Below are 25,287 nucleotides of genomic sequence, written 5' to 3'. Positions count from 1 at the left end.
GCAAGGAAGTAATGCTTCATAATTACAAAGGCTTACTCAGAGCAGAATAATAGTACTGTTCCAGACACAGCAGGTCAGAAAGGATCTATTTCCCCTCCAGGAATCTCTCTCACTTAAAGGACAAATTACATGAATTTGATTAGATCAACCCTTTAGCCTTAAAAACTAGAGCACAAATCAAGTTCTTTATAATTACACTGAAATTTGACAGGTTAGATGCATACAAACTTTATTCAGGTGGGAAATCCATAGCAAGGGTACAAAACTATTTAACCGCAAGACCTAATTATTTAAAAAAGTGAAGAAGAAAGCACTTTTTCAAACAAAGTATGGACAACCTGGTTAACTTCTGTTGAAGGCTATAGATGCTGGATCAGCTGCAAGCTTCAAGGCGAGGATTCAGATTTCTGTTATATAAGGCTATAGTATGGAAAGATTACAGGTATATGATGTTGAGGTATAGGTCAACTGTAATCTAACTGATTGGCAGATTAGGTTTTAGGGGATAAATTGTTTTCTTCTATTCCCATGTTCTTGGTACAGAGTTTACACTGTTGATGTGAAGAAGTCAATGGAATATAAAAAAGTATTGTCATCCTTCACTGCACGCTATAAGCGACTGAAAAATAGTGGTTAATACACAGGAACATCACAACACCATTACCTGTCAGCATCCGAGACCAGTGCAAGACGCCCATAATCCCAGGCTACCTTTCGTAAAATGGAGAATACAAACAGCAACGCCTAAAGTAAAAAGAAAAAAAATTTTAAAACCACATCTGCTACCCAATACCTATATTAAATTCTACATTCAATGATAGTTATAAAAACAACAATTGTGCTGTTTCTAGAATTTAAGCCTGTATATTGTACTGCAATAGTTACCTCCTTAAACATCAGAAAAATATATATCATTTTACACAAGCTTGAAGACTGGCAAGACCATACCTAAACTGCAGATTTAGTTACTGAACGTTTAGACAAGACATGGAGACGTTGGACAGTATCTACTGACTAACTTTCCCGAGAGTAGCAGGTGTCATACATTTAGACTTCAAGATCTCTCATATGTCACTGCAATTCAATTGTGCCCAGAATTGCTGGCATTATTTACTACAATTGTTCTTTGGTTGCAATAAGCTGAGGTAGTGCATTTATATTGTAGAGTACCTGGTACAGCAAACGTTGGGATAAGCCATCTGTGGCCCCCAAAGCTACAGGCATGCAGATTTAGAAACTGTTCCTTCTGAGAACAGTTGCTTTATTGGTAGATTAATCCTAATTCAGAACACCAAGATTTACACAGCACTTAACATGGTCAAATATCCCAAATGGCTTCAAAAGGTAGGTAACTGGACAAAAATTTGACATCCATTCAAGGTATTAGGTCAGGTGATCAATAGAATGGATTAGGCAGGCTTTAAGGATAAGTCTTGAAGAAAGAGAAATGGAGGGGTTTAAGCAAGATATTCCCAAGCTTCCCAATACCTGGACAATTTTCCACAATCCCAGGCAGATGCCATTGGAACAACCTGGCGGGAGGTGCAGCAAGTCTGGAGCACAAGTCTTCAGCATTATTGCTTCAGCACTGTCAGGGCCCAAAGCTGTTGCAGTATTCAGTGCCTTCAGCTTTTCTTGATATCAGAGTGAATTGAATTGGCTGAAGATTGACATCCGAGATGCTGGGACCTCCGGAGGTGGCGGTGATGGATCACTTGGCACTTCTGGCTGAAGATTGCTGTGGATGCTTCAGCCTTATTTTTGCACTGATGTGTTACGCTTCTCCATCATTGAGAATGGAATATTTGTGGAGTCTCCTCCTCCAGTCAATTGTTTATTGCTCACCACCGTTCATGGTTGGATGTGGCAAGACTGCAGAGCTTAGGTCTGATCCATTGGCTGCGGGATTGCTTATGCTGTTTAGCATGCAAGTAATCCTGCTTTGTAGCTTCACAAGGTTGACACTTTTTTTTTAGTTATTTAAGGTGTTGTTCCTGGCATGCCCACCTGCACTCTTCATTGAGCCAGGGTTGATCCTTTAGTTTGGTTTTAATGGTAGAATGAGGCATATGTGAGGCCATGAGGTTACAGATTGTGGTTGAGTACAATGCTGTGATGGGCCGAAGTGCCTCACAGATACCCAGTTTTGAGTTGCTAGATCTGTATGCAGTCTACTCCATTTAGCACAGTAGTAGTGGAGGATATCCTCAATGTGAAGATAGGACTTTGTCTCCACAAGGGCTGTGAGTGGTCACTCCGATACAGACATGGAAAGATGCACAGGCAGCAGGCAGGTTGGGACGAGGCCATGTACGTTTTTAATCTTGGTTTCCTCACTACCAGCCCTTTCCCAGTCTAGTAGCGATGTCCTTTACAAACCAGCCAGCTCAGTCCATAGTGATACTAGTGAGCCATTCTTGTTGATGGACGGCACGGAAGTACAGTAGTTAGCACTGCTGCTTCACAGCTCCAGGATCCTTGGTTTGATTCCCGGCTCAGATAACTGTCTATGTGGAGTTTGCACATTTTCCTCATGTCTGCGTGGGTTTCCTCCAGATACTCCAGTTTCCTCCCACAGTCCAAAGATGCGCAAGGTTAGGTTGATTGGCCATGCTAAGAAATTGCCCCTTAGAGTCCAGGAATGCGTAGGTTAGAGGGATTAGTGGGTATAATATGTAGTGATTGGGCATAGGGATAGGGTGGGATTGTGTTCGGTGTAGACTCGATGGGCCAAAGGGCCTCTTTCTGCACTATAGGGTTCTATGATGCTTAAGTCCCACACCAAAGTTCATTATGTGCCCTTATCACCCTCAGTGCTTTCCCCAAATAGTGTCATGAGACTTCATGGAGTCTCGAGACGATGTTGAGGACTCTCAGGGCAATTCCCGCTTGACCGTATATCACTGTGCTGTCACCTCCACTAGGTCTGTCCTGCTAGTAGGGTATTACCTGTAAAATATAATTCTGAGAGTACGACAATGTCAGGCTGTTGCTTGACTAGTCTGAGACAGCGCTCCCAATTTTGGCACAAGCCCCCAAATGTTTGTAAGGAGGGCAGAGTTGTCATTTCCAGTATCTAGGTCGATGCTGGATGGACCATCTGGTTTCATTCCTTTTTGTTCCATTTGTAGCAACTGAATTCATTTCAGAGGGCACTTAAGAATCAACCCATCGCTGCAGGTAAGGCCAGCAGGTTTGCTTCCCGGAAGGACATTTGTGAATTATGATATTGTGCGACTAAGACATCTTTAAAATTCCAAAATATTTTATTCAGTTTTTAAATTCCATCTTCCATAGTGGGATTCTAGATTACTAGTCAAACAACAATACCATTGCACCACCACCTCCCCTCAATAAATGGCTGGACCATCTTCCATAGAGTGGTGATTGATATTGATCAGGTTGATGGCTGGGAAATAGACCTCCTGCTGCCATAAGTTTTGATTTGCTTTATTGTCACATGTATTAGCATACAGTGAAAAGTATTGTTTCCTGCACGCTACACAGCCAAAGCATACCGTTCATAGAGAAGGAAAGGAGAGAATGCAGAATGTGTTAAAGCTATAGCTAGGGAGTATAGAAAGGTCAGCATAATACAAGGTAGGCCCATTCAAAAGTCTGACGACAGCAGGGAAGAAGCTGACAGTTGGTACATGTCCTCAGACTTTTGAATCTTTTTCCTGACAGGTGGTGGAGGAAGAGGGGATATCTGGGGTGTGTGGGGTCCTTGATTTGCTGGCTGCTTTTCTGAGGCAGCGGGAAGTATAGACAGAGTCAATGGAGGCTGGTTTGGGTGATAGACTGGGCTTCATTCATGACTGTGCAGTTTTTTGTGATTTTGGACAGAGCAGTGATAAAACCAGGAAGAATGCTTTCTATGGTGTATCTGTAAAAGTTGGTGAGTCATAGTGGACATGCCAAATTTCCTTAGCCTGCTGAGAGAGTTAAAGAGTTAGTGGGCTTTCTTAACTGTAGAGTCAGCATGGGAGGGACCAGGACAGGTTGCTGGTGATCTGGATACCTAGAAACTTGAAGCTCTTGACCACTTTACTTCGTATCAATTGATGTAGACAGGGCATGCCCACCACGATGCTTCCTGAAGTCGATGACCATCTCCTTCATTTTATTGATATGGAAATGTCAGCTTTGGACTGAGGTGGGTACAGTAAGAAATCTCAACACCAGGTTAAAATCCAACAAGATTATTTGGAATCACAAGCTTTCAGAGTGCTGCTCCTTCATCAGGAGCTTCTCCTTTACCTCCACTCATCTGACGAAGGAGGTGCTCCGAAAGCTCGTGATTCCAAATAAGCCTGTTGGACTTTAACCTGGTGTTGAGAGACTACTCACGGTGCCCTTCATTTTATTCACATTGAGGGAGAGATGCTGTTGTTGCATGAGTTTCTCTCGTTCCTGTGCTCCATCTCATCATTATTTGATATCAAAGCCACTACTGTGGTGTCATCAGCAAACTTTAAAAGAGTGTTGGAGGAGAATTTGGCCACACAGTCATAGGTGTATAAGGAGTCTAGTAAGGGGGTGAGGACACAACCTTCTGGGGCACCGGTGTTGAGGATAATTGTGAAGGTGGTGTTGTTGCCTATCCTTACTGATTGCAGTCAGTGGGTTAGGAAGTCTAGGATCCAGTTGCAGAGGGTGACCTTGTCCTATACAAGAAATCCAGATATGATCTATGGAGAACCACAGATGATGTAAAAACACAGTAGCAGACCAAGCAAGAATCCCAGGCTAAGCACATGAACATCCACTGATTATGGAAAGCAACATAATAGGCTACAAGATGAAGGCACGTAGAATCACTGGCAACAATGCACCCGTCCCTGATGAGCTCACTGCATTCTGTGTCCATTTTGAGCATGAGGTCAACAAGACATCTTCCGGCCTGGAAGCCTTGGCCAAAACTGGTATCTGAAGTCACCATCACAAAAATGAGATCAGCCTTCTTGGAATCAACCCATGGAAAGCAACTGGCCTGGATGAACACTCAGGTCCTGTACGAAGCAGCTGGTGGGGACAGACCTCTTCTTACACCTGAGGTCCCTACCTGCTTCAAAACGATGACCTGGGAAGGCGATGGCATTACTGCAAGACTAATAATCCAGAAACCAGGCTAATGTTCTGAGGACCTGGGTTTGAATCCCACCATGGCTGATGGTGGAAACTGAATTCAATAAAAATCTGAAATAAAAGATCTGAAATTAAGAATCTAATGACGACCATGAAACAACTGTCCAAAAAACCCATCTGGTTCATTAATGCCCTTTAGGGAAGGAAAGCTGTCGTCCTTATCTGATCTGGTCTACATGTGATTCCAGATGTGGTTGACTCTTAACTGCCCTCAGGTAATAAATGCTGGCTAGCCAATGAAGCCCATGTCCCGCAAATGAATAAAAAAGAAAAACCATCAATCCCTGCTGTCATTATGAAGTCCTTCCAAAGACTGGTCATGGCATCAGCTTCAGTCTCCCAGATTGCCTGGACTCACTATAGTTCACTTGTCATCACAACAGGTTCATAGCAGACACACTCTCTCTCTCTCTCTCTCACCCTACATTCAACTCTGGAACACCTGGATAACAAGGATACTTATATCTGACTCCTATTTATCGATCATAACTCAGCCTCCAACACCGTTATCCCAACAGAATTCTTCTCGAAACTTCTCCCTGTGCGACTGGATCCTAGACTTCCTAACATTGGAATGGTCACTGGAACATAGTACTGGAGTTCTACGTATTCCCGGCACCTCACTTGCAAAAAAAATCAGACTTGGTCTTTCTCTAGCAGAGAGTCAAGAGTAAATCCAAACCACAAACGTAACTTAAGACCTTTAGGAGGATGAGGAGAATGAGGAAAAAAAATAAGAAAAATCAAATATTGAGCACAAATTGTTTGACTCTATCCATTATATAGATCAGGGTACAACATACACAGCTTGTATATTCAGGATAGTATAGGCCTGATTTTTAACATCAAAATGTTAGCTGCTCCAAAACACATTCTACATTTTCAAAGACAGTACAATGGAGAGAGTCTACTAAAAATACTTGTGATAAGTTCAAACTTTAAATTTGATATTTATGAAGCCTAATAGCTTTGGAGATCAATGAATGAATTTACATTTCAAGCTCTTCATGTAGATTTGCACTGTTTGAATTTAGCTGCCATCCTTAATAGCTACTTAAATATGAAATAAGGTTTTCGTCAGATTATTTTCCTCTTCTCGAAAAGATAGATGAATCTTGAGAAGTCCCTATTTTTTTGAATTTTGGACAGAATTTCCAGTTTATGGGAAAACCAAGAGTAAAAGTGAGGCCAGATTTTGTAAGAGTGAAGTTAATTGTGTCTGTAGTTAGACTTGACAATGCATGCTTAGGTTTTAAACATCTTGAATGACAAGTTGTTAGAATTGAGAGTTGGTAATGTCACGGTGAAACCAAGGTGGTCATCTGGGAATGGAGTGAACGGGAGAAGCATCTGTGCATCCAATAAACCCATAAGGGGATCTTGTGGTGTGGCGGTAGTGTTCCTACCGCTCAACCAGAAACTCCAGTTTCAAGTCCCACATCAGGGCTCATCAGTCACAGCAGTATTTACGATGTGATTTAATGGGCTGTTTAACAGCCAGGAGTTCTAATACCTCCCCCACTATCTTCCAAACAGATAAAGTGCATGAAGATGCGCTTTACAAACTTAACTTAATCCAGACTGAAGGATAGTAAAACTAAGAGAAAGAATTGGAAATTAGAGTGGGTGAACTTTATGTCAAATCAAGTACAGAAGAAATAAAATGGGAATGAACAATGGATAAACAGAAAGAGGCAGAAAATTAAATTAAGGATATTGCAATTTTTAAAAAAAACAATTGAAGTCCAAAAGTTGTTGTAATAGTCTTTTTCCAGTGCCAGAGGGATTGCCTAACTAATACTCATTATATCATTTACAAAGGTACTGGAAAAGACAAGGTTTAACTTTCTAGGAACAAAATACACAAAAACAGCACCTCTCCTTGCCTGAAATAACTATACAATTTTCACCATTCCACTCATCATTATTCTGTGAGGTAAATCTGCAGCAAGATGTTATACATGAATATCTGCACTGGCAGGTCAAGAGTATGAATGAGCTTTGCTTTTTTAGTAAAATAACATACGATATTTGTGTTTATAAAAAAGGAAAATTTTACGTGTACAAGTTTAACATGCAAATCCATACATACCAAAAAGCACATAAAATCTAATGCGAGGACTGTAGGAACCCCACCAAAGGGCAAGCCCTGCAACACAGTACTCCTTATCCGAGCACTGTAGCAGTAATCCTTAGTTGAATTGGGGCTAGCAGTGGTTGTCTGAAAGTTGTAAGTCATCTTTATTTCTTCATTATTGTATCTGTAAAGTTAGAAGAAAACACGGAGTGTCACAGAGAGTTCAAACAATCACAAGAGCAAGTCAGTAGCAAAATTTAGATACACCCATTTCCCTTCATAGTCATAATTCTTTCAACAGGCCCCTGCATCACTTGTAGAACCAAAGGAAGTTGTCTCGTTAGATATCTAAAGTGCAAACAAACTGATAAGGAGGTACAAAATTTAGAGTCAGAGATTTATAGCATGGAAACAAGCCCTTCGGCCCAACTTGTTCACGCCGCCTTTTTAAAATCCCTAAGCTAGTTCCAGTTGCCCACATTTTGCCCATATCCTTCCATATCTATCTTATCCATGTAACTGTCTAAATGCTTTTAAAAGACAAAATTGCGCCCACTTCTATTTCTGCCTCTCGCAACTTGTTCCAGACATTCACCACCCTGTGTGTGAAAAAATTGCCCCTCTGGACACTTATCTCGGCCCTCTCACCTTAAACCTATGCCCTCTAGTTTTAGACACCCCTACCTTTGGGAGAAGGTATTGATTATCTATGCCCCTCATTATTGACCATATCTATGACCCTCATTATTTTATAGACCTCTATAAGGTCACCCCTCATCCTTCTACGCATTAGAGAAGGAAGTCCCAGTTTATCCAGCCTCTCCTCATAACTCAATCTATCAAGTCCCAGCAGCATCCAAGTAAATCTGTTCTGCACTATTTCTAGTTTAATAATATCCTTTCTATAACAGGATGACCAGAACTGTATACAATATTCCAAGTGTGGTCTTATCAATATCTTGTTCAACTTCAACAAGATGTCCCAACTCCTGTATTCAATGTTCTGACCAATGAAACCATGCTGAATGCCTTCTTCACCACTCTGTCCACCTGTGACTCCACTTTCAAGGAGCTATGAACATGTACCCCAGATCACTTTGTTCTGTAACTCTCCCCAACGCCCTACCATTAACTGAGTAAATCCTGCCCTAGTTCAATCTACCAAAATGCATCACCTCACATTTATCTAAATTAAACTCCATCTGCCATTCGTCAGCCCACTGGCCCAATAGATCAAGATGAGGTAGAAGGATGATGGTGGAAAGAAATTAAAATTTCTCACCCAAAAATGAGCAAGTGATTTGAGAGTATGAATCCTAGAATCGACTACCTGCCTGCCTTCCATCCCACAGACTCTGGGTTTATTGAGAAGTACAGAATGCTTCAGAGGGGGTCAAAATAAAATTGACACAAGTACTCAGCAACTACAGGAATGAAAAGGTATACTTAGAACATTATTTAAACTAAAGTTTACTTAGTTACAAGTAGGCTCACATTAAGACTGCAATGAAGTTATTGTGAAAATCCAGTAGTTGCCACATTCCGGCACCTGTTCGGGTACACTTGGAGAATTTAGCACAGTCAATGCACCTAACCAGCATGTGTTTTGGCATGTGGGAAGAAACGGGAGCACCTGGAGGAAACCCACACAGACACAAGGAAAACGTGCAAACTCTGCACACAGTGACTCAAGCTGGGAATTGAATTGTGGGTCCCTGGAGTTGAGAGACAGCAGTGCTAACCACTGTGCTGCCATGCTGCCCTAAATTATTAACCCCACAATCTTCAAAAACACCGTTCTGAGGTAGAAAAATGTGCATTTAACACATCAGCTTCTGAGGTATTAAAGCATCTTGTCCCTAGTTCCATTTCCTGCTGCACAATGATATCAGCTATGGATACATCTTTAATACAGTCAACTTCTCAACAATGAAGTCTACACGGTAATGATACAGAACCTCTTTAATCAAACTGAACTGCGTAAAGGCTGAATGCCACTGTGGAGGTGGAAGTGTGAGTGAAAACAAAGTTTCCATTAACCCTGGAAAATGAAGGAAACACCAATGCAATAGTTTGTCAGTCCATTCTGTGGCACAAAAAATTACAAAGGCAACAATAGTGTTAACTCTTCAGCAATTATGTAATGCGCCACTGAATTCAAAGGGCAAATGTTTGAATAGCCAAAGGAGCTGGAGAATGTACTTTTGTCAAATGACAATGCAAAAAGACAAACCCATTTAGTGTCAGAAGACAGTTTGACAGTGCATTTGAACTGCTGCATAGCACTGACATGCCTAAAAAAAACTGACCATCTACAAGCAATTAGTAAATGTCCCATTTATTTGGCAAAGTTTGGTATGTGGAATTAAAAAAAACACAAGTTTGTTTTACCAAGAGCTAAAGTAAACATCAGGTATTTTCAAAGTGTTTGATAGCATTACTTCAGCAGAAGTTAGCTGGGGAGGAATTGAACTGGGGGCTGCACTGAGGAGGGCGAAGTACTGACTGGAAAATGCTAGTTTAGTGTAAAAAAAGCTGCTGACCTCATACTACCGGGCACATTGTCTTCTGACACTGATAGGTACTTGTTGCAAAAGATTCTGATCGATGTCACAATATCTACAGACATGAAACAACTATCTCAGGTTGATAACACACACACATACAATATACTTCACTGATAGGAAATCCAAATCTGTTAATATGCTGATCAATGTGTAGCTGTCTAAATGGGCCTACCTTGCAGACAAAATGAAATAAGTTGAGGAAAGCTGCGCAGTTTTCACTTGCAAGTCTAAACATTCTGTGGAGAAAATTGAGTTTATACATTCTTACATCCAAGAAAAAAAACACTTACTTTGATGCAAGGAAACAACAGCTGGTGGTGTATTTTTGTTGTCCGTACAAGAAGTGTAATGGTTATTTTACATAGAAACTAGAAGCAGTAGGCCATTCGGTATTTCAAATCTGCTCCGCATTTCATTCTGATCATCAAACTCAACATCCTGATCCTGCCTCCCACCCACCCCACACCCATATCCCTTCAACCCCAAGAGCTATAGCTAATTCTTTCTTGGAATCGGACAACATTTTGGCCTCTATTACATTCTGTGGTAGAGTTCCACACATGTAAACTTTTTAGAACTGAGGTGAAGAGCAATTTCTTCACCCAGATGGTGGTGCATCTTATTCCCAAACTAAATCCCCTACAGCAGCACAGTGGCATAGTGGTTAGCTTTGCTACCCCACAGCGCCAGGAGCATGGGTTCAATGGGTTGTGTATGGAGTTTGCACATTCTCACCCTGTGTGGGTTTCCTCCGGGTGCTCCAGATTCCTCCCACAGAGCAAAGATGTGCAGAGGATGAACATTGGCCATGCTAAAGTGCAACAGGTAAGGCAGATGAACTTAGTTTCTAGTACTAATCCAAGCTCTATGACGTAGCTGCCATTACAGAGACTTGGTAAAGGGGACAGGATTGGCAGCTTAACGTTCCAGGGTATAGATTTTTCAGGGATGATAGAGGGGGATGTAAAAGGAGTGGGGGAGCAGCACTACTGGATAAGGAGAATATCACAGCTGTACTCTGGGAGGACATCTCGGAGGGCTCATACAGCGAGGCAATATTGGTAGAGCTCAGGAATAGGAAAAAGTGTTGTCACAATGTTGGGAGTTTACTATGGGCCACCCAACTGCCAGCAGGAGATTGAGGAACTGATATATAGGCAGATTTTGGCAAGGTGTAAAAGTAACAGTTGCTGTGGTGGGAGATTTTAATTTCCCCTATATTGACTGGCACGCTCAGTGCTAGGGGCGTGGATGGGACATAGTTTGAAAGGAGCATCCAGGAGGGCTTCCTGAAACAGTATGTAGATAGTCCAACTAGGGAAGGGGCCATACTGGACTTGGTATTGGGGAATGAGCCCGGCCATGTGGTTGATATTTCAGGAGGGGAGCAGTTCGGGAACAGATACTGATGGATAAAGATAAGTGTAGTCCTCAAGTTAAGGTGCTAAATTGGGGGAAGGCTAATTACAACAATATTAGGCAGGAACTGAAGAATGTATTTTGGGAGCAGATGTTTGAGGGCAAACATCTGGGAGGCTTTCAAGTGCAAGTTGATAGGGATTCAGGCCCAGCACATTCCTGTAAGGATGAAGGATAAGTATGGCAAGTTTTGGGAACCTTGGATAACAACATATTTTGTGAGCCTAGTCAGAGAAAAAGGGAGCATTTGTCAAAGCTAGGAGGCTAGGAACACACGAAGCAAGTGTGGAATGCAAGGAAAAGTAGAAAGAAACTGAATCAAGGAGGAAAAAAGGCTAAAAAGGGCTCACGAAAAAGCACTGGCCAGCAGGATTAAGGTAAATCAAGACTTTTTACACATACATAAAGAGCAAGAGGGTAGCCAGGGAGAGGGTCGGACCACTCAAGGACAAGGGAGGGAATCTGTGTGGACCAGAGGATATGAGCAAGGTATTAAATGAGTACTTGGTGGATGATGAGTCTGGGAAAGGATGTGTAGATAGTTTGAATCATGTTGAGATCATAAAGGAGAAGATATTGGGGTTCTTGAGACACGAGCGTAGACAAGTTCCCAGGGCCTGATGGGCTGTACCCCAGAATACTGAGAGAGACAAGGGAGGAAATTGCTGGGGCCTTGAGAGAAATCTTTGTATTCTCTCTGGCTACAGGGGAGGTCCCAGAGGATTGGAGAATAGCTGATGTTGTTCCTTTGTTTAAGGAGGGTAGCAAGAACAATTCAGGTAATTACAGACCAGTGAGCCTTACATCAGCGGTAGGGAAATTATTGGAGAGGATTCTTCGAGACAGGATTTATTCCCGCTTGGAAATAGATGGACAAGGCAACATGGTGTTGTGAAGGGGAGCGCACGTCTCACAAACTTGATTGTTTTTTGAGGAAGTGACGAAGATTATTGAGGGTAGAGCAGTGGATGTTGTCTACATGGACTTCAGTAAGGCCTTTGACAAGGTCCCTCATGGCAAACTGATGCAGAAGGCAAAGTCGCATGGGATCAGAGGTGGGCTGGCAAGATAGATACAAAACTGGCTCGGTCAAAGAAAATAGAGGGTAGCAATGGAAGGTTGTGTTTCTGAATGGAGGGCTGTGACAAGTAGTGTTCACAGTAAGAAGTCTCAACACCAAGTTAAAGTCCAACCAGTTTATTTGATAGTAATCCCACAAGCTTTCGGAAACGCTGTTCCTTCGACAGGTGTGTGCAAGGTTCTGGTGTTAAAAGATTCTTACTGTGTTTACCCCAGTCCAACGCCGGCATCGCTACATCATGACTAGTAGTGTTCCTCAGGGATCAGTGCTGGGATCTTTGCTGTTTGTAATATATATAAATGATTTGTAGGAAAATGTAGCTGAATTGATCAGTAAGTTTGCGAACGACACATATGTTGGTAGATTTGCAGATAGCAATAAGGACCATCAGAGGATACAGCAGGATATAGATCAGTTGGAGACTTGGGTGGAGAGATGGCAGATGGAGTTTAATCCGGACAAATGTGAGGTAATACATTTTGGAATGTCTAATTCAGATAGGAAATATACAGTAAATGGTACAACCCTTAGGAGTATCAATAGGCAAAGAGATCTGGTTGTACAGGTACTGGAAGTGGCAATGCAGGTGGAGAAGGTAGTCAAGAAGGCATACGACATGCTTGTTTTCATTGGCCGGGGCACTGAGTTTAAAAATTGGCAAGTCATGTTGCCACTTTATAGAACCTTAGTGGGCTGCACTTGGAGTAGTGTGATTAATTCTGGTTGCCACACTAGCAGAAGGATGTGGAGGCTTTGGAGAGGGTACAGAAAAGATTTACTAGGATGTTGCCTGTTATGGAGACCATTAGCTATAAGAAGAGGTTGGAGAAACTTGGTTTGTTCTCACTGGAGCGATGGCGGTTGAGAGGAGACCTGATAGAAGTCTACAAGTTACAAGGGGCATGGGCAGAGTGGATAGTCAGAAGCTTCCCCCCCGCCCCCCACCCAGAGTGGAAGAGTCAATTACTAGGGGACATGGTTTAAAAAAGACATACAAGGCAGATTTTTTTTTACAGAGTGGTGGGTGCCTGGAACTCGTTGCCAGGGGAGGTAGTGGAAGTGGATATGGTAGTGACTTTTAAAGGGGCGTCTTGACAAGTACGTGAATGAGATGGGAATAGAGGGATGTGGTCTCTGGAAACATAGGGGTTTTAGTTCAGGCTGGCAGCATGGTCGGTGCAGGCTTGGAGGGCTGAAGGCCCTTGTTCCTGTGCTGTAATTTTCTTTGTTCTATGTTCTAAATTGTCCCATAGAGTCAGTGGGATTAGCAAGGTAAATACGTGGGGTTACCGGATAGGGCATGGGTAGAATTGTTGCTGGTGCAGGCTCAAATGGGCCAAATAAGCTCCTTCTGCACCACAGAGATTCAATTTCTGGACACTCTCACCATCAGGAACATTCTAAAATCGACCCTGTCTAATCCTGTTAGAATTTTTATGTTTCTATGAGAGCCCCTCTCTCTTCTAAACTTCATGAATACAATCCTAACCGACTTAGTCTCTCCTCATATGAGGGACCAGCCATCCCAAGATTCAACCTGGTAAACCTTTGCTGTACTCCTTCTATAGTAAAGACACCTTTCTTCAGATAATGATACCAAAATTGCACACAATACTCCAGGTGTGACCTCACCAATACCCTACACAATTGCAGAACTTGCACAGGAATACATCTGTGACAACTCTGGGCAACAAATCCCATTAGTGAGAATATTGAAGCTAAACTGTTTCCCTCTGCTCTGAAGCTCTCAGACAGCTCCCTCAGACCAAGTTCAGTGAAACGCCACTTGAGGAATTTTTGTATGCATGCTGTGACAAATGCAGCACTTCATTAGTATGGAATATGATCACATTTCTTAATACTTTGGCAAAGCTGGACTTTTACCAATGGAAACAAAGTAGTGAGCCAGGAGACCTTGATATGCACATGTTGAAAATATTTGACAGAACTGTTGCCCCACAGCAAGTTTCACATTAAGCAACTGAAATACAACAGTGGCTTGGAGCAGAATTTGAATACTGCTGGAAAAAAGAGACATTGTTGAAGCTTTTTGTCTTTCAATCATCAGGGCAAAAATTATGAACAGCGGCACAGTGGTTAGCACTGCTGCCTCACAGCAACAGGGACCCAGGTTCGATTCCCAACTTGGGTCACTGTGTGTGGGGTTTGCACGCTCTCCCCATGTCTGCATGGGTTTCTCCATGTGCTCCAGTTTCCTCCCACAGTCCAAAAGACGTGCTGGTTAGTTGCATTGCCCATGCTAAAATGCCCCTTAGTGTACCCAAACAGGTGCTGGAGCATGGTGACATGGGGATTTTCACAGTAACTTCATTGCAGTGATAATGTAAGCCTGCTTGTGACTAATAAATAACTTAAACAATTTACACAACAGTGAAAAAAGTGTCAGTGTTGGCAAATTGACAGATGGTCGAAAACTAAATTTTAAAGAAACATAACAGGTTGGGAATTGCACACATTCACTCAGCAATTTTGTTTTGTCACTAATAGCTCCACATAGCTGAAACGTTGCCTCATATGTACAACCATGTTAACTTGACATATAAGCCTGCAACTGTGAAACGTTTTGTATAATAGCGTCAGATAGCCTTCATATACTTGCCTATTAAAGCAGCCATTTTCCACCTGCTCACACTATTACACACTGTAGCAACTTAGTTATTTTTAATGTCCAGAACAATTAATTCTGTCCAATTAAAAATACTGCAGTTGTACAGCCAATCAATGCTGACTACATAGGAAAAAATGTTTAATGTCAACACATAAGAATGAATGTTTTCCTCGTTTACTCTTCTGTAATGGAAGAAGCTGTTCTGAGAGAAGGCCATTGACATGAACACACTGTTTCTCCATCTCTACACATGCTGCCTGACCTGCTGGATTTTGCCAGCATTCTCAGTGTCTAGTATTTAAAAAATGTCTTTGTAGAGATGGTAGGGTTTGTCAGTTCTCAGCAAAGGCTAAGCAAAACTTACAAATAACTCATGACTTTTTCATCTTCCCAAACAATAAACAGTCCATTTCTCCCAGTTCTTTCTTCTGCTGGTTATCCAGTTGGTAATGGGAACTTCAAAGTGAACATAGAACATTACAGCGCAGTACAGGTCCTTTGGCCCTCGATGTTGTGCCGACCAGTGGAACCAATCTAATGGCCCCCAACCTAAACTATTCCAATGTTATCCATATGCCTATGCACAGACCATTTGAACGCCCTTAAAGTTGGAGAGTCCACAACTGCAGCAGGCAGGGCATTCCATGCCCTTACTACCCTCTGAGTAAAGAACCTACTTCTGACATCCGTCCTATAACTACCACCCCTTAATTCAAAGCTACATCTCCTTGTGTTAGCCATCGCCATCCGAGGAAAAAGGCTCTCACTGTCCACCCTATCTAACCCTCTGATCATCTTGTATGCCTCAATTAGGTCACCTTGTAATCTTCTCTCTAATGAAAATAACCTCAAGTCCCTCAGCCTTTCCTCAAGACCTTCCCACCATACCAGGCAACATCCCGGTAAACCTCCTCTGCACCCTTTCCAATGCCTCCACATCTTTCTTATAATTTCTTAAAGTGTTGTGGGTATAAGTCAACATGATGTTTACCTGATTAGTTTGAGATTCTGTGCACAACAGATACTATCATGAGACTCTTCACAACATTGATGTCACATTTCACCAGAGATGTCAACCACATATCCTCAACATGAAAATCACCTATTCCCTTAAAGTCACTGCCTGACCCAAGGCTTCCCTCAGTTCCTGCTGAAACCTACACCTCAGACTTTTGTTACTTCTAAGCTTGAATATCCCAATTCATTCCTAACAAGCCTCCATTATTTAACCCTTATAAAACGTATGCAAGAATGAAAAAACAAGATCTGTTGGGTCGCTTGAGTGTTACAAGGTAGCTAGGAATGAGTTAAAGAAAGGGCTTAGGAGAGCTAGGAGGGGACAATGAGAAGTCCTTGGCGGGTCGGATAAAAGAAAACCCCAAGGCTTTTTACTCTTACGTGAGAAATAAAAGAATGACCAGGGCAGGGTTAGGGTCAGTCGAGGATAGTAGTGGGGAACTTGTGCATGGAGTCAGAAGAGATAAAAGTGAGGTGTTGAATGAATACTTTTCTTCAGTGTTCACTAAGGAGAGGGGCCATGTTTTTGAGGGCAAGTACAGGCTGATGGGACGGAGGAGGTAGATGTTCTGAGGGAAGACGTATTAGCAATTTTGAAAAACCTGAGGGTGGGTAATTCCCCTGGGCCAGATGGGATACATCCTAGGATACCTACAGAGGCAGAGGCAAAGGATGAGATTGCGGAGACTTTAGCTTTGATCTTTGGGTCTTCACTGTCCACGGGGATAGTGCCAGACAACTGGAGAGTGGCAAATATTGTTTCTCTCTTCAAGAAAGAAAATAGGAAAGATCCTGGTAATTACAGGCCAGTTAGTCTTACTTCAGTGGTTGGGAAGTTAATGGAAAGAGTCCTGAGAGATAGGATTTATGACCATTTGGAAAAATGCAGTTTAATCCTGGATAGTCAGCACAGTTTTGTGAGGGATAAGGCCTGCTCAAATTTGATTGAATTCTTTGAGGTAACTAAGCGTGTGAACGAAGGTAGAGCAGTTGATGTCGTATACGTGGATTTTAGAAAGGCGTTTGATAAGGTTCCCTATGGTAGTTTCATGAAGAAGATAAGGCTGTGTGGGATAGAAGGAATTTTGGCCGATTGGATAAGTGACTGGTTGTCTCATAGAAGACAGATGGTGGTGGTGGTGGAAGAAAAGTTTTCAGGCTGGAGGCCAGTTACCAGTGATGTGCCACAGGGGTCAGTGCTGGGTCCTCTGCTATTTGTGATTTTTATCAATGACTTGGAAGAGGGGGCTGAAGGATGGGTTAGTAAATTTGCTGACGACATCAAGATTGGTGGAGTAGCGGATGAGGTAGAGGGCTTTTGCAGGCTGCAAAGAGGCACTGATAGAATGCAGGGCTGGGCCAAAAAGTGGCAGATGGAGTTTGACCCTGATAAGTGAGAGGTGGTCAGACAAACTCGAATGCAGATTACAGGGTCAATGGCAAGGTTCTAAGGAATGTGGAGGAACAGGGATCTTGGGGTTCATATCCACAGATTTCTGAAGGTTGCCACTCGAGTGGATAGAGCCGTGATGAAAACTTGTACTGTATTAGCATTTATTAACGGGGGTTTGAGTTTAAGAGCTGTGAGGTTATGCTGCAACTATATCGGATGTTGGTGAGACCACATTTGGAATATTGTGTTCAGTTCTGGTCACCTCACTATGAGGAGGATGTGGAAGCATTGGAGAGAGTGCGCAGAGGAGATTTATCAGGATGCTGTCTGGTTTGGAGGGTAGGTCTTATGAGGAAAGGTTGAGGGAGCTGGAGCTTTTCTCTTTGAAGCGGAGGAGGATGAAAGGCGACTTAGAGGTTTGTAAGATAAAAGGGATTGATAGAGTGGACATGCAGAGACTATTTCCTCAGGTGGATGTAGCTGTTACTTGGGGGCATAACTATAAGGTTCATGGTGGGAGATATAGGTCAGACATGTCCGAGGTAGGTTCTTCACTCAGAGCGGTTGGGGTGTGGAACAGACAGCCTGCTGTGATAGTGGAGTCAGACACTTTAGGAACTTTCAAGCGGTTATTGGATAGGCACATGGAGCACACCAGAATTATAGGAAGGGGATAACTTGATCTTGGGATTGGACATAGCTTGGTACATTGAGGGCCGAAGGGCCCGTACTGTGCTATTACGTTCTATGTTCTAAAACGGTCACCAAAAATTTGCTTTTTTGTGTTCAAAGTTGCATTGCCCTGTTCATCCTCTTGCTTGCTGCCATTGTTTATCATTCCTGGTTCAGCAATGCCTCGATTTTTCTTCTACCCCTTTTCAAATCTATCCAGGGTCTTTCCTTTTCTCTACTGCTCTGCTTTTCCCCTAACCTAGTCCCCTTTGGGGTTTACTTATCTGCATATTCATATTACCCCATTTTAGGCAATTATGCAAAGCGAACTTCCCACCATTGTTAGCTGCTAGTAAGTGGGACCAACATTATTGATCCTCTATCGATAACCTGGCTGGATAGAACAGCTTTGATTAAGATGTTAGTATATCTAGGCTGCTCTTTCCCCTGCAAATACTGCTTATCCACTCAAGATGCCACCAGAGTGTGGGGAATATATGGAATTATAGAAACCCTACAGTGCAGGTGGTGACCATTTGGCTCATCAGGTCTGCACTGACAACATTCCCATCTAGGCCCTACCCCTGTAACCCCACATTTTACCCTGCTAAACCCACTAACCTACACATCCCGGGACACTAAGGGGCAATTTAGCATGGCCTTTGCACCTAACCCGCACATGTTTGGAAACAGGATCACCCAGAGAAAACCCACGCAGACACAAGGAGAATGTGTAAACTCCACATTCACATTGATCCAGGTTCCTGCAGCTCCAAGGTAGCAGTGCTAACTACTGTGCCACCATGCCACCTTAACCTGACCCAACCCTTGTGAGCTGTCCCTAGCATACCTCCATACTCTTATTCTGTGCTTTTAAAACTCTGCTCTGATCCCTGCTGCCATCAGGCTTCTGAATGGACCTATCTCGCACTAAGTTGATCTTTCTCTACATCCTAGCTATAACCGTGACATCATATTCTGCACGGTCTCCTTTCCTTCTCTATGAACTGTATGCTTTGTCTATATAGCATAGAAAAAATAATACTTTTCACTGTATATTAGTACATACAATAATAAATCAAATCTATCCTGTTGTCCGTTAAAGGTCTTTAAAGAAATTAAAGGGGCAGTTACTTTGTTTTGAGCAAGAAGCTTTATTTCAAGCTAGCTAAGCTGCAGTTGCCTGGTTCTAAAAAGGGCCAGGGATGCTGAATATTAAAATGAATCAGTTAGCGTCCCATCTTAGATTCATGACAATTGGTTAGAGGGGACCCTTCCTCTATATGGTTATATATTGAAGCTGGTCGTGTCAGTCTTTGTACTTCTTGCGTTCACTTATTCCTCAGGATCCTAGGTCTATATCAAACAAGTGCGTAATAAAAGGACTACTATTAATATTTTGAAAGCATGGAGGTGATATTTACATTAAAATCCCAGTTTATAATAGAAAACAGACTCAGTTTACGATATTACACTGTCTTCATAATACTCCAAGCTTAAGACACAAGTTTGATCCCATTATACCCTCATCGTGCCAGAAGTACAAGGTGGGCACAGGGGATTACCAGCATTGTTTTTGTTTCTAATATTAAATCTGACTGGTTTAATGTCCTTAAAGAGCTTGAGGGGATTTTTGATGTGGCCTTAGAAAATGATCCATTGTACTTGAAGCTAGGTCTTCCAGACAAAAAGAGAAATGATGTTAATGGAAAAAGGCTGTCCAATATCCCAACATCTGCAGCATGGAAAAGTATCCTATGCTTGTGGATTGGTGAAAAGTCTTCTTCAATTCAGAACTGGCATAAAATCAGGGACTGTCTTCCAATGGAATTCTTGACCTGTTTACCCTGAGCCAATTCTTCTGTCTCTTCCTATATTTGTTGAAAAATCATGCTGCACTGTACCTACCTCTGCAGATTTCCAAATGTAAAATCTTCACTGAAAATATATTTTTAAAAAATGGATAACATCACTGACTACAGACCAGTTGCTTTGACTTCAGCAGTAGGGAAACTTTGGAAATTATAGTTAGGGACAAAAATGAACACTTAGACAAGTGTAGGATAAATGACGAAAGTCAGCATGGATTCATTAAAGCAAAATGATGTTTAACTTTTTGAGGTAACAGAAGTTTGATAAGAGTTGATGTGGTTTATATGAATTTTCAAAAGGCATCTGATAGAATGTCACAAAACAGACAATTTGCAAATCATTTGTTGTGCTCCAGATGCTGGCGCCATATAAAGCTCGAAATTACAACTGAACTGATGCTCAACAAAAATTACACAATGAATAAATTACAAGTTATTTGCTGTTGGCAAACCGACCTGGATCTGGAAGTTAGCGAGTGCCTAGCAACTGCGAACTTCCTTCAACAGAAATTAAATTTTAAAGACCTTCAGGTTTGTACACAGATGACAGAAGTTAAATTTTGTGGCAAGAAGGATAAACACAACATTAAAACATTGTGTTACACGGTCCAGTAAATTCAGTTCACCATTGTCTATTAAAGGTTTTACATTTAACCCATGTTTGAAGTATCACAAGCATTAGAAAACAAGACATTTCTTGTCAGTGTTATTGATTACAGGGAACAGTCAAGCACCAAAAGACATGAAACTATTACTGTGACTTTGCTTTAGCATGCACCAGTTTGTAGCAATCAGGCCCCATGGCCTGGGTATTCTTGACAGAAAGCTACAAAACATTTTAAAAGATTGATGTGTGCTTTTGCCAAATTCATTTTTGTTAGCTTTCAAAGCAATTCTTGTTCAATCAGCAAAAGATGATATCACTGGAAAGTCAGCCGCAGTTAATATATCAGACGGTGCGCAAGATTGAACAAGATGCAGAGTAAAGATAAAATAACTGGGGTCAAAAATCACACTTGTGCTCAAGTTGCCCTTTCACACTTAGTAATTCTTCCAAGTCAATTTTTCTGGTAATGTAAGAATCAACATCATCTAGTTAAAATAAATGAGATCTACTGCGGTTTTGTTCCATAAAAGGTTAAGATTTGCTTTGTTGAGGGTTCAGCATGGAATATAGGCCTGGATGAAGATATTTTGTAAATTTAGTTTTGTCCTTCCAGAGTACCAAGCACATCATTTACCGTGAAAGCTTTTTAATTGTCCATCTGCAGGAGAAAGAGCCTGTTTAACATGGAACCTTAGGCAATACAGAGCTCCTCCAGTCCTGCTGTGTGCTTGGAGCTTGATCATCTGATCTCAACCAGGGCAGGAATAGGAATGCTACAGGTAGTTAAAGTGCCCACGCTGGGAAGATCTTCAGGGATGGAAGAGGAGAAGAAAGTTTGAAGAGTGGGAAAGGGAGCTGGGGTGGGAAGATGGGTGAGAGAAAAGAAAGGAAAATAGGGAGTCAGGGTTCTTGAACCTGATGATTAGTGCTCAATTAAATACTTGTGTGTGGATCATACAAGTGACTTACAATACCATAAGCATAACAGAGCAAGAATAGGCAATTCAGCCCATCATGCCTGCTCCAACATTCAATATTATCATCGCTGATCTCACCTCAGCCTCCTCTCCAGCTTCCTGCCCACAGCCCAGAACCCTTCATCCCACTAATTAAAAACCTATCTCCTCATTAAATTTGTTCAGTGTTCCAACAACTATTACACTCTGGGGCAGAGAATTCCACAGATTCATGATCCTTCGAATAAAGTAATTCTTCTTTATTTCTGTCACCTCAATCTAAAACTATGGCCTCTTGTTCTAGAATGTCCAACAAGGGGAACATCCACTCCATGTCTACCCTGTCAATCCCCTTTATCATCTTATATACGTCAGCTAGATGCTCCCTCATTTCTTCCAAACACCAACAGGTATAAGCCTAAACTGATCAATCTCAAAGTCCTTCATCCCTGGACCGCTAATGCACTTACGTGCTTTCTATTCCCAGTCAACCTAACAGCAGCCTAGGCTCACTTAAATCTGAAAATCTGCCATAAAGGCACAGTACAACTACCAACACTCCAGAAGACCAATACCTTCAGAAAAATTCTCATGAAAATAGACACAGTTGCATGGTGGCACAGTGGTTAGCACTGCTGCCTCACAGCCTCTATATTCCAAAAGCTTGTGCTGCCAAATAAACCTGCTGGACTTTAACCTGGTATTGAGAGACTTCTTGCTGTGCTTAATCCCAGTCCAACACCAGCACCTCCACATCATTGCCTCACAGCACCAGGGATCTGGGTTCGATTCTTGCCTTGGGTCACAGTTGTGTGGAGTTTGCACGTTTTTGTGTCTGCATGGGTTTCCTCCGGGTGCTCCAGTTTTCTCCCACAGACCAACAACGTGCGGGTTGGGTAGATTGGCCAGGGTAAATTGTCCCTTAGTGTCAGAGGGACTAGCAGGGTAAACACATGGAGTTTGAGATAAAGCCTGGGTGAGATTGTGGTTGGTGCAGACTTGATGGGCTGAATGGCCTCCTTCAGCACTGTAGGATTCTATGATTCTAATTAAGACGCTTTAGGATTGGCTTTTAAAAGGAGTCCTGGTACAGACATTTAGCTCTTCATAAAGATGCTCTGGCAAACATGCTGACGATTTCAAAAGTTGTCAGCAGGAGTAATAGGCTTAGAAGTGACCTTGACTGTTAATCAGCTAACCAAACTTCATAAGGATTTAGACTGCGATTATTTCTTTATAAGTAATGAAATTCTCAATATATTGCCATACGGCACAATTATATTGCATTATTATATTCATGTGAAACCTAGATTTAAAAAATGTATATTCTGACAAGTCCCATTGTGCAAAGAAGCAGTTTACAGGTGGCAAAAACAGCTTGATTCATAAAGCACTAATAAAGTATTGGTTGTAATTCCATGTGAGGATGATCTGAACAAGCTCATCTGCTGAAGAAATCCTCAATCAAATCTTTTGTTACTTCTAAATTTGACTATTCTAATCACAAACAAAAAGGAAACACTGGAAAATCTCAGCAGGTCTGGCAGCATCTGTAAGGAGAGAAAAGAACATAGAACATAGAACATAGAACATTACAGCGCGGAACAGGCCCTTCGGCCCACAATGTTGCGCCGACCAGTCTTATTTTTAAAAAAAAACATTGACCCACTAATCTAAACCACTCCTTTTTCGTCCATAAACCTATCCACCAATCTCTTAAACGCCCCCAAACTAGGCGCATTTACAACTGCAGCAGGCAGGGCATTCCAGTCCCTCACCACCCTCTGGGTAAAGAACCTACCCCTGACATCCGTCCTATAACTACCCCCCTTTAATTTAAAGCCATGCCCCCTCGTGCTAGATTTCTCCATCCGAGGAAACAGGCTATCACCATCCACCCTATCTAAACCTCTAATCATCTTATATGTTTCTATAAGATCCCCTCTTAGCCGCCTTCTTTCCAGTGAAAACAACCCCAAATCCCTCAGTCTCTCCTCATAGGACCTGATATTGAGTCCAGGCGACCCTTTGTCAAAGTTATTCTGTGCCTATTCTAATGTTCTCCTGGCTGAACTCCGACTCCGAATCCATGGTTTACCTGAGCTCACCCAAATCTCTGCTGCACGAATCCCAACCTGTACAAGCCCCGTTGATCCAACACCCCGGATTGTGGGGACAAGTGAAGCTTTCAAAATTAAAGTTGACATCTGGCCTAACTTCAATTTTTAAATTCCCATCCTGGTTTCCCAATCCCACTGAGTTTTGCCTCTCCCCATCTCTGAAATTAGTCTTGAGAGATACCTATACTTCCTCCAATTATGGCTTCGAGTATACTCCTGATTTTCACTGCTGCACCACTATTTATTCAGCTGCCTGGGCTTCAAGCTCCAGAATTCCTTCCCCAAAACTTGTCAAATTTCTTGTCTCCTTTAAAATGTTATTAAAATCTACCTTCTTCCTAATCCAATGTCTCCAGTGGCTCCATGTCAATTTAATTTGTAACAATCCCATGAAAGTACATAAAGGAGCTATATCAATAGCTGTTGTGTTCATTGGTAGAAACTGAGAGGTGACCTGATTGAGATGTACAAGATTATGAGGGGCATGGACAGAGTGCATAAGGAGCAGCTGTTCCCCTTAGTTGAAGGATTAGTCACGTGGGGGCATAGATTCAAGGTGAGGGATGGGAGATTTAGGGGGGGGATGTGAGGAAAACCTTTTTTATCCACAGGGAGGAATGCGCTGCTTGGGCGGATGGAGGAGGCGGGATGCCTCACATCCTTTAAAAAGCACCTGGATGAACACTTGGCTCACCATAACATTCAAGGCCAAGTGCTAGTAAATGGGACTAGGTGAGAGTTCAGGTGTTTCTCGCTTGTTGGTGCAGACTCGATGGGCCACTTGTGTGCTATATGATTCTAAGGACAAGAATCTAGGCCATTCAGAAACAATTTTTTTTATTACATAAGGTGTAGGTTTTCCCCGTAAGACCGGATCCTGGGGACAAGTAAAGCTTTCAAAATTAAAGTTGACATTTGTTTGTTAGGTAAGGGTATCAAGGGATATTGAGCAAAGGTGAGAGAACAGTTGAGATGCCAATCATCTATGATGTAACTGAATAGCAGAGCAGGTTCTAGGGGCTGAGTGACTATATAATCTCTCACCATCAAGAATTGGTGGGTTGCTGGTCTTTTCCAGCCTTTCACCAGACCCTGATCTCCTGTGCCATTTCAATCGCACCAATCAAGCTTCACAATCAGATTTTGCATTTGTAATGGTGTGACATAAAAGTGGGAAAAAGGCTTAAGAACATGCCTTGCTTGAAGAACTATAAGCTTAAATTTACAGATGATTAATTTCCACAGCATTGCTATTCTTTGAGACTCAAATTCTTTAAATTGCTTGTTACATAGAGACATGCATAGAAAAATAGGCAGCCATTTGGCCCTTCGAGCTTGCTCTGATATTCATTATGGTCATAGCTGATCATCAGATCTCCTCCCCCTGTCCCTCTGCCACAATAGTCCTTGAGCCCCAAGGGCTATTTCTAATTCTTTCTTTAAATCACAATGTTTTGGCCTCAACTACATTCTGTGGTAGCTAATTCCACACATTCACCACCTCAGTCCTGAAAGGTTTACCTCTCATTGTCAAACTATGAGACCTAGTTCTGGACACTCTCTCCACCCCCCCCCATTCTTTGAGTCTACTCTGTCTAACCCTATTAGAATTTTAAGTTTCTATGAGACCCCTTCTCACTCTTCTAAACTCCAGTGAGCATAATCCTGATGGTATTATCTTTTGTCTCCAATTGGCCTTACACATTCTCTTGCTTTAAGTATTTATAAAA

General features: G+C 42.1%; 1 protein-coding gene across 5 annotated transcripts in view; it reads right to left on the bottom strand.

Moving 5' to 3' along the window:
* Nucleotides 1-25,287, bottom strand: part of LOC145345236 (mechanosensitive cation channel TMEM63B-like) — a 215,450-nt gene that overhangs the window by 121,121 nt on the left and 69,042 nt on the right. For 3 of the 5 annotated variants that reach the window (XM_080193015.1, XM_080193019.1, XM_080193018.1), the window contains exons 2-3: nt 7,241-7,409; nt 665-744 (exon numbers count right to left, since the gene is read on the bottom strand). In XM_080193015.1, coding sequence (XP_080049141.1) covers nt 665-744; nt 7,241-7,387 — 227 coding nt within the window. In that variant the 5' untranslated portion in view covers nt 7,388-7,409. Of the gene's footprint in view, nt 1-664; nt 745-7,240; nt 7,410-20,330; nt 20,347-24,601; nt 24,703-25,287 lie in introns of those variants that run through there. The other 2 variants (XM_080193016.1, XM_080193017.1) reach the window with 2 other exon arrangements.

The sequence above is a fragment of the Carcharhinus amblyrhynchos genome, chromosome 7 (genome assembly GCF_965287045.1).
Source record: "Carcharhinus amblyrhynchos chromosome 7, sCarAmb.v2.hapA, whole genome shotgun sequence".
In the NCBI taxonomy this organism is placed as follows: domain Eukaryota; kingdom Metazoa; phylum Chordata; class Chondrichthyes; order Carcharhiniformes; family Carcharhinidae; genus Carcharhinus; species Carcharhinus amblyrhynchos.
This window is presented reverse-complemented; position numbering and strand designations above follow the sequence as displayed.